The 18,336-nt window shown below is 36.0% G+C and overlaps 1 protein-coding gene across 1 annotated transcript in view; it reads right to left on the bottom strand.

The window, feature by feature from the left end:
- WDR78 (WD repeat domain 78) overlaps positions 1-18,336 on the bottom strand; it is a 95,643-nt gene that overhangs the window by 25,537 nt on the left and 51,770 nt on the right. Inside the window, 3 exon segments of the mRNA XM_032296655.1 lie at positions 418-626; positions 7,931-8,125; positions 14,784-14,939. Coding sequence (XP_032152546.1) covers positions 418-626; positions 7,931-8,125; positions 14,784-14,939 — 560 coding nt within the window.

Below are 18,336 nucleotides of genomic sequence, written 5' to 3'. Positions count from 1 at the left end.
GAAATTATTTTGCACACTTGTAGGGTCACTAGATTAAGTATACACTTCCAAGTATAACTATTTTGAGGTTGATACAAATTTGGGCACATGAGTTTTGGTATACGTTAAAATAAATCAACCGATCTTCTAGTTTAGTTCTCCATATCTAACATGAATTCAAAGAATGCCATGTCTCAAGTAGATCCCCTAAAATAAAAATGGTAACGTTTTGCATATTAAATGTTTACTATATTAAAAGAGAAAAACATTATTGTAACTATTTGCATTTCCCCCTTTTTAAACTGGAACTTGTTTTAGGAGTTATGGTAAATTTAAATTCCTTACCCCATATCTAAGGAAAACAATTCTTCATTATTCAAACTTGATAATTTCCCTTCAATGCTAGAAACAGAATTGTTCAAATGTTTGATAACTTACTGGATTTGTTTTATTCCAGGCAAGGCTGCTCACATTGAGGCCTTTGGTTAATTCACAGGAAAAAGACCAAAGTCGTTCCAAGTTGGCTAGTATTGTTGATTCTTCTGCGTCTATTTCTATTTCTTCTTCCTCTTCCTTCTTAGGTTCTTCCTCTACCTCTTCATGTTTTGCATTTTCTAAAAAGTCTTCAGGCTCTTCAGGTTCAGGTTCTAAAGTTTAATCAAATAAAAAGATCATTATCCTCTACATCTATAGGGACCTGCCAAAGGCTCCAAACAGCATACCACTGACACTTCAAGCACCATCAGATCTGCTGGATCATATGGTGCAAGCGGCAGGGCACCGTGAAGGGCAGCCTGGACCTATGGCAGAGTCTTCTGCCGTTCTGGGTTTCTACCCAAAGCCAGCAGCTTTTCTGTTTATGGAGTAAATGGGCCAGTGTAGCACATCCAAATGGCATATATGTTGTCTCTAACAGTAAAGAGACTCACTAAGCACTGTGCTTCCTTTTTGGCTGTAAAAGGTGCCAGGTATAACAACTAATCCTTCACATTAGAAGATACAGGTGAACATATCCCATACCACACACAGGACACCCAGAAACTTCACTCAGGTAGAAGTCCCCTGAATTTCTGTCAGATTTACTTCCTACTCTCTGACAGGCAAATGTCTTACTAAAGTCTACTTCCTGTTTACTAAGTTCAGTCAGCCTATCATCCATTTAATGTGCTAGTGTGTCATCTTGCTGAAGGGAAAGAGGCCTGCAGACTAAATTATGACACAGGGCTGAAGAATTGATATACCCCTGAAGTAGGAAAGTGAATGTATATTGCTGGCCCCACCAGCTAAAAGCAAATGGCTTCTGGTTGTTTTCTACCAACAGACATTGCAGAGGGAAAAAAAGCATTTGTCTTGTCAATAGCTATGCACCAGGTACAAGGGAGATGTCTTAATTCCCTTAACAAACCTCATATGGAACAACAGTTGCAATCAGAGTCACCACCTGGTTAAGCTTATAATAATAATAATCCACTGTCATTCTCCAAGATCCACCTGTTTTTAAATTTATTTATTTATTTTCAATATTTAGAGATGGGGGGGTCTTACTGTATTGCCCAGGCTGGTCTTGAACTCCTGGCCTCAAGCAATTCTCCTGCCTCAGCTTCCCAAACTGCTGGGATTACAGACATGAGTCACTGCATTTGGTCAAGATCCATCTGTTTTCCACACGTCACATATGTGAGTTGAATGAGAAATGTGGTGGGTATCAACATCCCTGCATATTTCAAGTCCTTGACAGTGGCTCTAATCTCTGAAGTCCCTCCAGGAATGTGCTATTGCTTCTGGTTTACTATCATTATCACTCAAAGTCCATAGTTTACATTAGGGTTCACTCTTGGTATTATATATTCTATAGGTTTTGACAAACATAGAATGACATGGATCTGCCATTATAGTACCATACAGAATAGTTTCACTGCCCTAAAAATCTTCTTTTTAAAATTTAAAATTTTGTTTATCCCTCTCTGGTCCCTTGTCCCTGGAAACCACTGATCATTTGACTGTCTCCATATTTTGCCTTTTCCCAAATAGCTGGAACCATACAGTATGTGGCCTTTCAAATTTGCATCATTTGCAGAGTAATATGCATTCAAATTTCCTCCAGGTCTTTTCTGGATTGATAACTTAGTGACAAGTAATACTCCATTGTCTCAATGTATCATAGTTTATTTATCCATTCACCTACTGAAAACCCTTCACCTAGATGAAGGGCATCTTGGTTGCTTTATAAGTTTGGGCAATTATGAGTAAAACTGCTATAAATACCCATGTGCAGGTTTGGTGTGGGCACAATTTTCAGTTCATTTAGTTAATTGTCAGGAGTGAGTGATTACTAAATTGTATGGTAAGAGTATGTTTAGGTTTGTGTGTGGGGGTGGGGGTTGTTTTTGTTTTTGTTTTTTGAGACAGAGTCTCTCTCTGTTGCCCAGGTTGGAGTGCAGTGGCACCATCTCGACTCACTGCAACCTCCACCTCCTGGGTTCAAGTAATTCTTGTGCCTCAGCCTCCTGAGCATCTGGAACGACAGGCACCCGCCACCATGCCCAGCTAATTTTTAGTAGACGGGGTTTCGCTATGTTGGCCAGGCTGTTCTCGAACTCAAGTGGTCTGCCCACTTCAGCCTCCCAAAGTGCTGGCAACCGTCATGGTGAATCACCATGCCCAGACAAGAGTATGTTTAGTTTTATAAGAAATTGCCAAATTATCTTCCAAAGTGGATATACCATTGTGCATTCTCATCAGCATGAATGAGACTTCTTGTTGTTCCACATCTTCACCAGCTTTGAGTGCTGTCAGTGTTTTGGATTTGCCCATTCTAACAGGTTGTAGTGATACCTCATTGTTGTTTTAATTTGCAATTCCCTAATGAAATATGATGTTGAAAGGTCAGGTGTGGTGGCTTATACCTGTAATCCCAGCACTTTGGAAGACCAAGGAGGGAGGATAACTTGAGTTCAGAAATTGAAGACCAACCTGGGCAACAAAGCAAGACCTCATGTCTACAATTTTTTTTTTAATTATCTGGGTGTGGTGGTGCATACCTGTGGTCTTAGCTACCCGGGAGGCTGAGGCAGGAGAACTGCTTGAGCCAGGGAAGCTGAGGCTACAGTCAGCCATGATTATGCCACTGCACTCCAGCCTGGGTGAAAGCGCAAGACCCTGTCTCAGAAAAAAAAAAAAAAAAAGGAAGAGGAGGGGGAGGAGGAAGAAGACAAAGAGGGAGAAGAAGAAGCAGAAGAAGAAGGAGGAGGAGGAGGAGAAGGAGGAGGAGAAGGAGGAGGAGAAGGAGAAGGAGAAGAGGAAGAAATAATATGATGTTGAGTATCTCTCTGTATGCTACTTTGCCATGTATAATTCTTCAGTGAGGTACCTCTTCAGGTCTTTTACCCATTTGTCAATCATGTTGCTTGTTTTCTTATTATTGGGTTTTAAAAGTTCTTTGCATGTTTTGGATCACAGTAATTTATCAGAAATGTCTTTTGAAAATATTGTCTTCAGTTTGTGACTGGTATTCTTATTCTCTTGTCAGTGTCTTTTGCAGAGCAGAAGTTTTTAATTTTAATGAGGCCTAGCTTATCAATTATGTCTCTCCATGGATCATGCCTTTGGTGTTGTATTTTAAAAGTCATTGTAAGACCCAAGGTCATCTAGTGTTTCTCCTCTGTTATCTTCTAGGAGTTTTGTAGTTTTGCGTTTTACATTTAGGTTTATGATCTATTTGAGCTAATCTTTGTGAGAGGTATAAAGCCTATGTCTAGGTTCACATTTAGTACCATTTATTGAAAGACTATCTTTTTTCTGTAGTATTGCCTTTCTTCTTTTGTCAAAGATCAGTTGACTATATTTCAGCAGATCTCTTACTAGGCTATTCTGTTCTATTCTATATTTTTGTCTGTTCTCTTGCCAATACCATGCTGTCTTGACCACAGTAGCTTTATACTAAGTCTTGAAATATTAAATACCTGTATTAGACAAGAAAAAAATGTGAAATCAACGATCCAACTTTCCATTTTAAGCAACTAGAAAAGGAGCCAGACACAGTGGCTCATGTCTATAATTCCAGATTCGGGAAAAACTCTTATTTTAAATGGTGCTGAAACAACTGGAGATTCATAAAGAAAAAAAAAAAAAACTTTAAACCTTACCTTTGTCCATTCAGAAAAATTAATTCAAAACAGATATGATAGATATGTTAATGTACTTCACTATAATGACCTTTTTACTATATATATTTATCATATAACATCATGTTGTATACCTTAAAAATATACAATAAATTTATTAAAAATAAAAATAGTCTGGGCACAGTGACTCACACCTGTAATCCCAGCACTTTGGAAGGCCGAGGCAGGTGGATCATTTGAGGCTCAGAAGTTCAAGACCAGCCTGGCCAACATGGTGAAACCCCATCTCTACTAAAAATACAAAAATTAGCTGGGCAGTAGTAGCATGCGCCTGTAATCCCAGCTATTCAAGAGGCTGAGGCAGGAGAATCCCTTGAGCCTGGGAGGTGGAGGTTGTGGTGAGTGGAGATCAGGCCACTGCCCTCCAGCCTGGGTTGAGAGGTTGAGACCCTGTCTCAAAAAATAAATAAATAAAAATAAACAAAACCCAGTATAGATAGTAACCTAAACATAAAAACTAAAACTATACAGCTTCTATAAGAAAACCTAGAACTCCAAATTTTCAAACTTGGGGCAGGCAAAGATTTGTTAGAGAGCTCATGGAAAGAATTAATTATAAAAGAAAAAACTGATAGATTAGACTTCATAAAAAAAAACCTTCTGTTCATCAAAATATTTTTGAGAAAAAAAATGGACAAGCCGTAGAGTAAATATTTGCAAAATATGTAACTGACAAAGGGTTTGGATCCAGAATATACAAAAATAAGCTCTTACAACTTGATTTTTTTAAAAGACAACTCAGGCCAGGTGCAGTGGCTCACGCCCTATAATCCCAGCACCACTCTGGGAGGCTGAGGAGGGTGACACCTGAGGTCAGGAGTTCCAGACCAGCCTGACTAACAAGGGGAAACCCAGTCTCTACTAAAACTACAAAAATTATCCGGGTGTGGTGGCAGGCACCTGTAATCCCAGCTACTTGGAAGGCTGAGGCAGGAATCACTGGAACCCGGGAGGTGGAGGTTGCAGTAAGCCAAGATCGCACCATTGCACTCCAGCTTGGGTGACAGAAGAAGAAAGAAGAAAGAAGAAGAAGAAAGAAGAAGAAGAGGAGGAAGAGGAAGAGGAAGAGGAAGCAGAGGAAGAAGAGGAAGAAGAAGAAACAAGAGGAAGAAGAAGAAGAAGAGGAAGGAGAAGGAGAAGAAGAAGGAGAGGAAGAAGAAGAAGAATTAAAAAAATAAAAAGACAACTCAATTTTAAATTGGAGACTTGACCAAATGGTAAACAGAAGATATTCAAATGACCAAAATAAACCATATAAACAAGAACTCAGTTTTTAGAACACTAAAAGGATTGCCAACATCAGGTGTTACCAAGAATGTGGAGCAAGTAGAACTCTTATACATTGTTGTGAGAGTATAAAATGGTATAACCACTTTGGAAAAGTATTTCACTGTTTCTTAAAAAGTTAAATATCTACCCAATAACCCAATAATCCCATTTGTAGGTATTTTCAAGAGAGAAATTAAAACATACATCTACCAAAAGGCTGACACGAAAATGTTTGTACCAGCTTTACTGTTAATATCCCCAGACTGAAAATACTCAAGTGTCCCTCAACATGTGAATGGATAAACAGATCATTATGGTATGTTCATATACTAGAGCCTTACTTGGAACTACTTAGATACACATCAACCTAGAAAATCTCAAAAATATTAATGTTGAATGCAAGAAGCTAGACTCAAAAGAATACTTACTTTATGAACCTACTTATATGACATACCAGAATAGGGAAAGTTAATCTATATTGACAGAAATCAGAGCAATGCCTGTGTATGTGTGCAGTGGGGGTTGGAGGGTTTAAGGTTTACTTGGTAAACAGCACAAGGTAACTCTTAGGGTTAACAGATATATCTTCTGTCTTGATTAAGGTATTGGTAACTAGGGTTTATACATTTTCAAAATATATTTCTAAATATAATTTAAAATATATATTTCATTGTATATAAATTGTACCTCATTAAAACATTTGCTATGGTATTTTTATTTCTTAGATATGATAAAAGAAGTGATGGGCCAACAGTAACATTTACATTGTTATATTTACATTTTGTTTTATAAATGTCAATATATACAGTACTATGTGAATTGCAACCTTACAACTCTTTAAATACAGGATGAAAAATTTGTATATATATAATAAAAATGTTGAAATATCAACCTGAGAGGAGAAACACCGTTTTTCAACATTCTTCTAGATGTATGCAGGCAAAAAGATTTACAACCATTTATCACACACACTATTCTATAATCTTTTTCTTTTTAAATGTAACCATAGGCCGGGCGCGGTGGCTCAAGCCTGTAATCCCAGCACTTTGGGAGGCCGAGGCGGGTGGATCACGAGGTCAAGAGATCGAGACCATCCTGGTCAACATGGTGAAACCCCGTCTCTACTAAAAATACAAAAAATTAGCTGGGCATGGTGGTGCGTGCCTGTAATCCCAGCTACTCAGGAGGCTGAGGCAGGAGAATTGCCTGAACCCAGGAGGCGGAGGTTGTGGTGAGCCGAGATCGTGCCATTGCACTCCAGCCTGGGTAACATGAGTGAAACTCTGTCTCAAAAAAATAAAAATAAAAAAAAATAAAAAATAAATAAATAAATGTAACCATATTAATTTTGACTTGAAGAATCATGATGAATTCCATAAAGGAAGTTTCCCTAATCCATATTTGAAAGCTGGGAATACAATAGGCAAACATGGGGTAGGGATAAGGGTAGACTGTCAAGCAAATTCCAACTAAAAGTAGAAAATGTAGGTTTTATTTGAGGATTACCATATAAGTCTAAATATAGCTAACTTTTAGGGTCTCCAAAGCAATATGATAATACAAACTAATCTGTGGTCATATTGCAGATATGTTTTGAAAGATATGCTTTGAGCTTTGTAATTAATTCTAGGCAATAGGAAGGCATTGAAGGTTTTTTGAGTGGTTAAGTGCCATGCTGTGTTTAGGGTAAATCAGCAAAGTGGGGTGCTATAGTAGAAAGCGAACTGGAACTTGAGATCAAAAGACTTTGGTTGAATGCCTAGCTTTTGCACTTACTATTAACCTTACAAAATTTCTATAGCCTTCATTTTCTTCATTCACGTATTTTTAACTACATGATTAAAGTTTCATTAAGACAATCTCTAAAATCCTTTAAAATATTCTGTGATCATATGAGATGGAATTTGTAGCAATGAGATCAGCAAGAATGCTCCTGAAATAGAATTAGGGAGTGGTAACAAAAGTGAGAACCTAGTAAATAACAATGAAAATGGAAAGGAAGAGGTTGAATATGAGAGATGCTATAAAAATGAATAACTAATTGAATGCAAGAATAAGGGAGAACAAAGAGCTATAGATGCTTAGTAAGTTTTGAATCTGAGACAGCCTACTTCTGTGGGCATCCTAGTCTGGACTCTAGTGCTACTCGCACATTTAGTCTTGAAAGCTTTAGAAACAAGTACTCTGAAAATGACAACTCAATCTGGAGATTATATTTAGAAATATATACTAAAACTCTTACATTTTTAAAATTATTTGAGTTTGTCTAAACATGATTTTTTTTCTTTTTGTTTTTAATAGACAAGGTCTTGTTCTATCACCCAGGCTGGAGTGCAGTGGCATGATCACAGCTTGCTACGATCTTGAACTCCTGGACCCAAGCAATCCCAAAGTACTAGGATTCAGCCTCCCAAAAGTACTAGCCTCCCAAAGTACTAGGATTATAAGCATAAGTGACCACACCCAGGCTAAACATGTTTATTTTAAAAAAAAAATACCTTTGAAAACAGGAAGCTGACGATAAGCTGCAAGTTTTGGCTGAAATATATTTCCCATTAGAACTCGTTCCATAAAAAGTAAGTCCTGATGAAATCTGTCAGATTTTAATATTACATCTGAGAAGTCTTCCTCATCTTCATGGATTTTTGCCAGAATTACATTTTCTATGTCCATTAGAGAACTAGCTTCACTACCTAGAAAATACAAACATGATACAATGATAAAATATTCAAATAGATGATTCACACATTCTAAAGATTTTTAAAATGACATTTCATCTTTTCCTCAAGTTTTCAACAACTTTAATAGATATTTATTGAATATCTTATGTAGCAAGCACATGAAAGATGCACATAGCTCATTTTGGAATTCTTAACCATTGAAAACTATACTATTTTTCAGAAGATAGGCAATGATAACCTCCTGAGGTAATTTTTGTCTTTATTCTTTTAAATTCAAGTTGAAGTAAGATGATCAGTTTTCAGAAAAACGTCTGATTTGATGACTGCTATCAATCATCAAATGATGAAGCTGCTATAACAAATCGCAGTAGTTTAAAACAATGCAAAATTTACCTTACAGTTCAGAAGATTACTGGCATAACAGATGTCACTGAGCTTAAACCAAGAATTTGACAGGGCTTCGTTCCTTTCTGAAGGTTTTAAAGGAGCATTTGTTTCCTTGATATTTTCAGTTTCTGGGAGCCACCACAACTTTTCCTTCATCTTCAAAGACAGAACATTGATTGCACTCTCACTGACCTTCTTCTGTAGTCACATCTCTCTCCCACACCACAGCTGGGAAAGGTCTTTTACTTTTTAGTATCCCATGTGATTAGACTGGGCCCAATGTTATTATCCAGATCCCTATTGTAATCACACCTGGAATATTCCTTTTGGATTGTTAGGTAATATATTTGCAGGTTCCAGGGATGTGCACAAGTTTGGGGACTAATGTTCTGCCTACCATACTACCTAGTAAATTCTGATTTAAAAAATGGAATGAAGGAAACTCTTGCTTCTTTATCTTTATAGAGGGAGGGAAAATACTTTTCCCTATTCCTCCTGCTAAATTCAACTAAAAACACTGGAAATTTTAGAAAATAACAAACATAAGCAGTCTTTGAAAGGTGAAGAAAAGGAGTGGGTATTATTTTTGCCTCATATATTCCACATACGGAGGTGAAGAAGTCAGCCACCTAGGAGTACTGATGATGAAACAGGCAAGAAAAAAAAAATCCCCAAAAGAAGCCTCCTCTCTTTAGCCAAAGGACCAGGAAAAGCATAGCCTTGAAAGAAAGCAGGCTTTTAGATGGCAGCCATTCTACTCCAGCCAAGCACGGAAAAACTGTAGCCCCATCCATGTGACAAAGGCCAAGTGGGAGCCTATTCTTCCACCTTCACCAGGTTGGAACAAGGCATCCCAAGTCCCTGACCTTTCACTGTGTATGGTGTCAGAGAAGGTCCAGCAGGCGGGCAAGACTTTCATCCCCTCCAAACATAATGATAGTGATCCCCTTCCCACAGTGTCAATGGAGACCAGCTGCGGAACCTGGAATTCCAACCTATCCAGTAGTAACAGAATATATTTCCCTCTGCCTGTTGGAGTAGTCAGAGTTGGACTGGTGAAGAGTCAAAACTTTCATTACTGCCCAGCAATAAAGAGAACAACCTCCACTCTGTAGTGACAGTGCACGCTGCACATGTAGCACTAATGAAGCATTCATATAATCTCCCAGCCATGGTGTTGTCAATGGAAACCGGAGCTCCTGTCACCGCCCCGTAGTAATAAAGACACCACTTCCCCTGAGGTCATTGGAGGTCAAGTGGTGAATACGGACTTCTACCCCACACATGGCAATAATCAGGCAGTGACTTCCACTTTCCCCTGCCAGAACAGTGTCAAACAAAGTCTGCTAAAATGGAAGCTTACATCCAGACTCTTACAATGCCCAAAATGTCCAGGTTTCAATTGAAAGTTACTCATCATACCAAGAACCAAGAAAATCTTAACTTGGATGGAAAAAAATCCCTATACACCAACATAAATGTTCGAATTATCTGACAAAGAGCTTTTTTTGTTGTTTTTTGGGTTTGCTTTGAAACGGAGTTTTGCTTTTATTGCCCAGCTGAAGTGCAACGGCACAATCTCGGCTCACCGCAACCTCCACCTCCTGGGTTCAAGTGACTCTCCTGCCTCAGCCTCCTGAGTAGCTGGAATTACAGGCATGTACTACCACACCTGGATAATTCTCTATTTTTAGTAGAGACGGGGTTTCTCCATGTTTGTCAGGCTGGTCTCAAACTTCCAACCTCAGGTGATTCGCTCGCTTCGGCCTCCCAAAGTGCTAGGATTACAGGCGTGAGCCACTGCGCCCAGCCCAAAGAGTTTAAAGCAAACATTATAAAAATCCTTCAACAGGTATTTATGAAGACACTTGAAACAAATGAAAAAAACAGAAAGTATCGTCAAAGGAATAGAAACTCTTAGCAAATGAATAGAAAGTCTCAGCAAATGAAAAGAAGAACCAAGTGGAAATATTAGGAGTGAAAAACATAACTAAAATTTAAGACTGAATGGATGGGCTCACCAGCAGAATGGAAGAAAAATAAATCAGTAAACTGGAAAAAAGAAAAATGAAAATAACCCAATCTTTAAAACAGAGAGAAAAGTCTGAAAAAAAAGAAGAGTCTCAAGAACCTCTGCAACTATAGCAACATATGTACCATTCATATCATTATCAACTGAAGATGGGAGAAACCAGGTGGGCCTGAAAAAGTACTTAAAGAAACAATAGCTGAAAGCTCCCAAAATTTGGCAAAGGACAACAACAAACATATCAAGAAACTTAATAAATCACAATGAAGAGAAATTCAAAGAAATGCACACCAAGACACATCATATTAAAATTTCTAAGAACAGAAGGCCAAAAAAAAAAAAAAATCTAGAAAGCAGCAAGAGAGAAATGACACCTTGTCTTTAGTGGGAAAATAATTTGAATAGCAGCAGATTTCTCATTAGAAACCCTGGAGGCCAGAGGAAAGTGGCACACATTCTCTGGGCTCTAAGTGGAAAGAATGGTCAACCCAAAATTCTATACCCAGTGTATTTTCCTATAAGAATTATCCTGTAGGAATAAAGAGGAAATTAAGATATTGTATTCTCAGATAAAGGAATACTAAGAATTTGTCTAAAAAAAAAAAAAAAAAATCTTCCCTAAAGAATGGCTAAAGGCAGTTCTCTAAACAGGAAAAAATGAGAAAGGAATTTTAGAACATCTGAAAGGAAAAAAGAACAATGGAAAGAGTGAAAATATGGATAAATAGAATATACTTTTTTTCTTCTTTTGAGTTTTCTTAATTATGTTTGACAGTTGAAGCAAAAATTATTACATCATCTAATATAGTTTTAAATGTCTAAATACTAAATGTTTATATATCTAAATCTTTCTAAATACTCAGAAGAAATATTTAATGCAAATATAAATGGGGCGGAATCTAAAGGGAGGTAAGGTTTCTACACTTTGCTTGAACTGGTAAAATGTCAACATCTATGGACCATTATGTATGCATAATGGAATATGTAAAGTAAACAATAAAAAAAAGCTGCACATAAATAAACTCAAAGTATTACAGGTAAATTAAAATGTTTGAAGAAGCAGCAAGAAAGCAGGAAGAAGATAAGAGAGAAACAAAGACAGAATGAACAGAAAACAACGGCAGACTTAAAGGCTAACATGCCAATAAAAAATTAAATACAAATGGTCTACATATGCCAATTTAGAGCCAAAGACTAGCAAAAAAGAAACTGAATTTAAAAACATGACTCAAACATAAGATGTCTACAATAAATTTGCTTCAAATATACAATATAGATAGGTTGAAAGTAAACAAAAAAAAGATACAGTAGGCAAACATTAACCAAAAGAAAGCAGGAGGGGCTATAGCAATATCATATAAAGTGGACTTCAGAGCAAAGAAAATTACCAGGGACAAACAGCAACATTATGTTATGATTGCACCAAGAAGACATAGCAATAATTAATGTTTATGCAAAACAATGAGGCTATAAAATATGTAAAGTAGAAATTATTAGAACTGAAAAGAGAGATAATGGTTAAATAAAATGTTGATAGAAGAAAGAGATAGAAAATCAGCAAGGGTATATATGAATTCAATAACATCATCAACTAAAAGGATGTAACTAACATTTATATAATATTCCACCTAATAAGAGCAGAATACACATCCTAGGCCAAATAACAAATCTTAAAAAATTTAAAAGACGAGAAATCATAGCATGTTAAAAGAAGAGAAATTATAGTGTGTTTTACAGTCACAGTGGAATCAAACTAGAAATCAGTAATAGAAAGATAACAGGAAGATCTCCAAACACTTGGAATCTTAGTAGAAAGAGCCAGTCTGAAAAGGCTACATGTTGTAGGACTCCAATTATATGACAATTTGGAAAAGACAAAATTATAAAGACAATAAAAATTAAAATATCATTGACTATCAAAGGAGAATGATATTTTGCAGGAGAAAGGAGAAATGATGAATAGGTGGGACACAGGATATTTAGAAACTATTAATTTTTTGCTTTATAAAACTGTAATGGTAGAAACATGCTGTTATGCATTTGTTAAAATACAAAGAACTATACAACACAAAGAATGGAACTTACTGTAAGCTATGGATTTTAATTAATAATAATGTATCAATATTTGTTTACCAATAATAACAAATATACCACATTAATGCAAAATATTAATTTCTGTACACAGGGGCCACTGTGTACAGAAAGTAGAGAGATGAAATGATTTTATGAATCTCTCAATATTATATGCTCAATTTTTCTGTAAATCTAAAACTATACTAGAAAATTCTATTAACCAATTTTCTATTGATTAATAGAAAGCACTATTTCAGAAGAAAAAAATCATTTTTCTCATCAATTAAGGTATGGTCTTACATTGAAAGGTAAATATTATTGGACTTTTTTCCCCTTTGAGTACGACAAACAGTAGGTTAAATGCAACTTGTATAATACTCTTAAATCAAATATGGAGCATATTTAACTATTTTTCTTTGTGTTTCTATTATAAAAATCTCAGAGTCAAAAGGATCTTAGAAGTGACTAGTCTTAGTTTCATCTGAATTTCCTTTACATTTTCAATAAATCTGATTAATCAGCTTTGTTCCTATATTTTCCTATTTTTTAACTTTCGTTTCCTTGTTCCAGTTTCCCCTATGCCCTTGACTGGCTATAATACTAAAATAAAATATATCTTTATTTTCTATTGTAGTTATTGAATATGCTTTTATTATCCCTTTTGATTTTTAAAAGCACACCCAAACACACATCAAATACTCTGAAAGATTCACAAACTGAGATTTATTTCTTGTGGGGGACTTTCCACTTGCACATTTTTGTAAGCCAGTGGCCTTAATGGTGTAGAAGAGGCAGATCTAATACAAAGTCCCAATGTAATTTTCAGTCTAAGATTGGCTTCTTCTGAGAAGTTTTTGATAGCGCCTAAAACCAAACCTATTGTATAGACATTCATATTTAACAAAAACAATGTTTCTTTAGTGAAAACTAATACTAAATAACTTATTTTTCCCCTTCATTGGTCTCTGGGAAAGTTAACTATTCTTCATTATAAACAACTTTCAGTAAAACATAGTCTACATGACTGTAAGCACAGTTAAAGAACCAAGGAATATAGGCCACTTATTGAAAGTTAAGGTTCAAAGACACTAGTAAACGAGATTTTAAAAAAGGAACAAGTTGAAAGATCTCATGGATCTACAGTCTCCTAAGGACATGTAGTCAATTATAAATAAGATAATTGTTTTCTGGAAATTATTACTTCTCTTTAAACTTGTTATTTCAAAATACTTATACTTACTGATTTACTGAACTTGAAAATATTCCATTTGTCTTTGGGTCAAAATTAGTGAAAGTAGAAACATTCCCATTTAACTGTAAAAATTTGCCAAAATGTTAAAAAATGTATCAGGTTTAAGTTATTCTAAAAAGAGGACCATCCCCTAAATGCAGTAATATAATTTTATAAGAAAAAGATACAACATTTCAAAATAGGAAAAGTGAAAGTAGATAACCATAAACTATTCAGAAATGGAATTTAACAAACTTCTTATAACTGGACTTGTAAAAATTCTTCCACATTGCAAAGTAATTTGGAAAGTTACAACTTTGTATTGATTTTAATTATAACATCTTTTCTTAAAAATTAAAATACTAAAAGCTAACGTTGTAATGTAGGGTTTCTCAACCGTGGCAGTACAGGTACTGATATTTTGGGTTGAAAATTCTTTGTTATAGGAACTGTCCTGTGTACTAAAAGATTTTTTGCAGTGTCCCTAGCAGATGCACTCATAGTCATGAAAAACAAGAATATCTCCAGATATCCAAATGCCCCAGGGAAAGTAAAATAGTCCCAAATTAAGAGCCACTGCTGTTAATGTATAAATCATTTTTAAGTTGTCATAGAGCTAGTATACATTCTTTTTCTCCTAAGTAATCTAATTGAAAGAAAGGAAGATAGAAAATGATGGAACTCACATGTATAAAAGAGAGCTTAAGAACAAGTAAAAGTGCACAAGAGAAAGAGAGAAGCTAAAAATTCTTGACAGATATCCAAGAAAAACATAAATTTTTCAGTCAAGTCCAAGACCATGTGATATAGAGTAACAGTGCTATTTCTGAGTAAAAGCTGTACTTTTCATGGTCCATCAGAAAGAAAATTTTTTGTAACTGCCAAAAAAGAATTTATTAAAAATCCCATGTTAAAGTCATTCAAAAAAACTAAAATAAATGAGATCTTACTTTTTTCTGTAGTGCTCCCTGCCAATCCTTGCTCCCGATCTTTAGGAAGTACATTTGCTTTACTACTTGACTCAGGTGAAGATTGCTTTACTGATAAAGCTAAAAGTTCCATAGCATTGTAAGAATCATACAAATCCCAGGCAGTGGACATTATGCCTAAATAAAGAGACAGAAAGGTAAAAATTGTTTTAAACCAAATTCCAACATTTTAGCTTTATACATAACTAGTCACAGAAAAATCTAAGATAAGACTATCTACTGTTGCCTGACGCAGTTGCCCATGCCAGCTACTTGGTCCACCTGAGGCAGGAGGATCACTTGAGGCCGGGAGTTGGAGGCAGTAGTGTATTATGAGCATACCTGAAAACTGTCACTGCATTCTAGCCTAGACAACATGGTAATTGCTTGTCTTTAAAGAAATTTAAAAATTTAAAAAGAATCTATTATTTATTTATTAATACTACTGTTTTACAGTATAACAGAAAGTAGATAGAAATGGCAAAGAAATACATCATGAGGACACCTCAAGAAAGCCTTAGTCGTCACACTATCAGTATCTACAAACACTTCAGTGCTTTATGGCTAACTCCAAATTATCTTCACAATCCTTTCTGACCATCACACCTCCCTCCCCTCTACCCCACACCTGTGCTGCATAATCTCATCAGTCTGTCTTTGTAGGGCTGCCTTGGTGATATGCATCTGGACAACTATGTTATAACAAGATTTTTATGTTCCTTGACTTATGATTAATACATAATATGTCATTGTCAACAGATATTTGCCAGCATCGGATACCATTTTTATCAAGTAAAATTCCCTATATACCTATTATGTGAAAAGATTGTACCTGCTGGGAAAATTGATACTCTGATCTCAAGAAGCTTGTAGAGTAGTATGGTTATTAGCTTCTCTTTTAAAATTACAGTTTAGGTTAAATTTACTCAAATCATCAAAAATATAACAATGGTTTGCAAACAAATATTGGCAATGTTATTTATCTTTAAATAATAACTTAAAAACTCCAAGTCTCTTTAACTGCTGATTTATGTTTATGCAGCAATTATTTTATCAGTGATCATGTAACAATATATTCAAATATGCTAAATTTACCAATTTTTCAGTTAAAGGATGATGATTTAATAAATAATTTTTTCCTTAAAAATCAAAACAGAATATAGATCTAGTAAATACAGCTACTTAATTGTTACAGCTATTATTTTCCTAATACAAAATGGAGGAGCTCTAGTAATGCAATGTTTTCAATGGGTAAGAATAGATTTTTTTTGTTTCTGTTTCTGTTTTTTTTTGAGATGGAGTCTTGCTCTGCTGTCCAGGCTGGAGTGCAATCTTGGCTTACTGCAATCTCCGCCTCCAGGGTTCAAGCGATTCTCCTGCCTCAGCCTCCCGAGTAGCTGGGACTACAGGCATGTGCCACCGCTAGTGGCTAACTTTTGTATTTTTAGTAGAGACAGGGTTTCATATTGGTCAGGCTAGTCTTGAACTCCTGACCTCATGATCCACCCGCCTTGGCCTACCAAAATGCTGGGATTACAGGGGTGAGCCACCATGCCCAGCCCTGTTTTGTTTTTTTAAGATGGAGTTTGGCCCTGTCGCCCAGGCTGGAGTGCAGTAGTGTGATCTCAGCTCACTGCAGCCTATGCCTCCTGAGTTCAAGTGATTCTCCTGCCTCAGCCTCCCCAAGTACCTGGGATTACAGACACCCACACCACACCAGGCTAATTTTTGTATTTTAAGTAGAGATGGGGTTTCAACATGTTGGCCAGGCTGGTCTTGATCTCCTGACCTTAAGTGATCCATCTGCCGTGGCCTCCCAAAGTGCTGAGATTACAGGTGTGAGCCACCATGCCCAGCCTCAATGGGTAAGAATGTTAACTCAAATTTCTTAATGATATTTCTATCTTAATGAACTTATTTTTAAGGCCATCTAACAAAGTCATGCACAGAACACCTAGTGTATTTTGCTCAATTGAAAAAGTACATTTTCCATGTTTATGAAGAGAACTTGGAAATTACATTTTGAATACTGAATTACTCAACTTTCTTTTTCTTTCCTTTAACTGAAAGTTTTGTAAGTTTAGCATATAGGAATATACTATTACATGGTCACTAATAATTGTTACATAAATAAATATGTCTATTATAAAGAAGCAATATAATATGTTTGGATAATTAAAAGTTGCTTCTTATTTGCAGATAACAAATTACTGCTAATTTTAGTTTGGGTACTATAGTTACATTTGTTCATCTGAACAAGTTTAATTAAGAAACAAAATCTTGAACCTGTCAAACTGTATGCATCAACATGTGCAATTTTGTATATTAATTATAACTCAATAAAGCTGTTTAAAAAAATCTCAAAATTCATGCCCTAATGTTATGTAAAAGATGGGTAACAATGAATGACTGTGACTTCCCAATTTTATAATTATGTGATATCAAAGAAAGCTTATTTTAACTGGTATCAGAAAAAAAGCATTCCAAACTGTGTCTTTTTTTTTTTTTTTTTTTTTAGCATTTCTCAGTCTAATGCACACTTAAATAGTTGTTAAAAAGCAAAAAAATGTAAGCGCTGACAGATGGAGATTGGCTAGTTAAGAGGTAATGTGGAGGAGATATGGGCAGTTCACAATTAGCATCTGCTGTAAAAGAAAAGAAGATTTAAAAGAGCAAGGTAATAATCAACCCAAAAGTCAGGAGAGTGGATACTTCTGTTAGAAGTGGCTAGAAGAAAGGGGGTTGTGATAGGAGAGTGTCCAGGGGCTTCGAATCAATTGGGGATGTTCTATTTCTTATCCTGGCTGGTAAGTACATGGTATTGATTTTTCTTTACACTATACATATATGTGTTATACACTCTTCTGTTTGTAGTATATATTTCATAATAAAGCTTTTAAATAATTAAAGACAGCTTACACTAAAGAATTTAGATGCATATTATGTAAATATTAAGATTTTCTGGATGCCGGGCATGGTGGCTCATACCCGTAATCCCAGCACTTTGGGAGGCCAAGGTGGGTGGATCGCTTGAGGTCAGGAGTTTGTTTGAGACCAGCCATGCCAACATGGTGAAACCCCATCTCTATTAAAAATACAAAAATTAGCCCGGCGTGGTGACACGTGCCTGTAATCCCAGCTACTCGGGAGGCTGAGGCATGAGCATCACTTGAACCTGGGAGGCAGAGATTGCAGTGAGCAGAGATTATGCCATTGCGCTTCAGCCTGGGTGTCAGAGTGAGACTCTGTCTCAAGAAAAACAACAAAAAAAACATTTTATGGATCAATAAAAGTGTACATCTTTCCTGCCTGATTTTGGATAAAACTGAAAAAGACGCAAGAATCAGAGAAATGGAGATCCAAATATTACCTTTATTATTGATAAGCGTAATTGGAAAATGTAGCCTTAACGCTGCAACTAAACAGACATAATTCTTCCTTCCAGAATATAGGAAGGAATTACCAACCAGTAATTGGCACAGCTAGACAAGCACAGTCCTCCTCCATAGGGGTAAGAACAGCCCATATTGCATGC

Source organism: Sapajus apella, unplaced genomic scaffold (genome assembly GCF_009761245.1).
Source record: "Sapajus apella isolate SASKATOON/1434 unplaced genomic scaffold, GSC_monkey_1.0 scaffold36, whole genome shotgun sequence".
Lineage (NCBI taxonomy): Eukaryota > Metazoa > Chordata > Mammalia > Primates > Cebidae > Sapajus > Sapajus apella.
The sequence above is the reverse complement of the archived record's forward strand: the minus strand, read 5'-3'. Positions and strand labels throughout refer to the sequence as shown.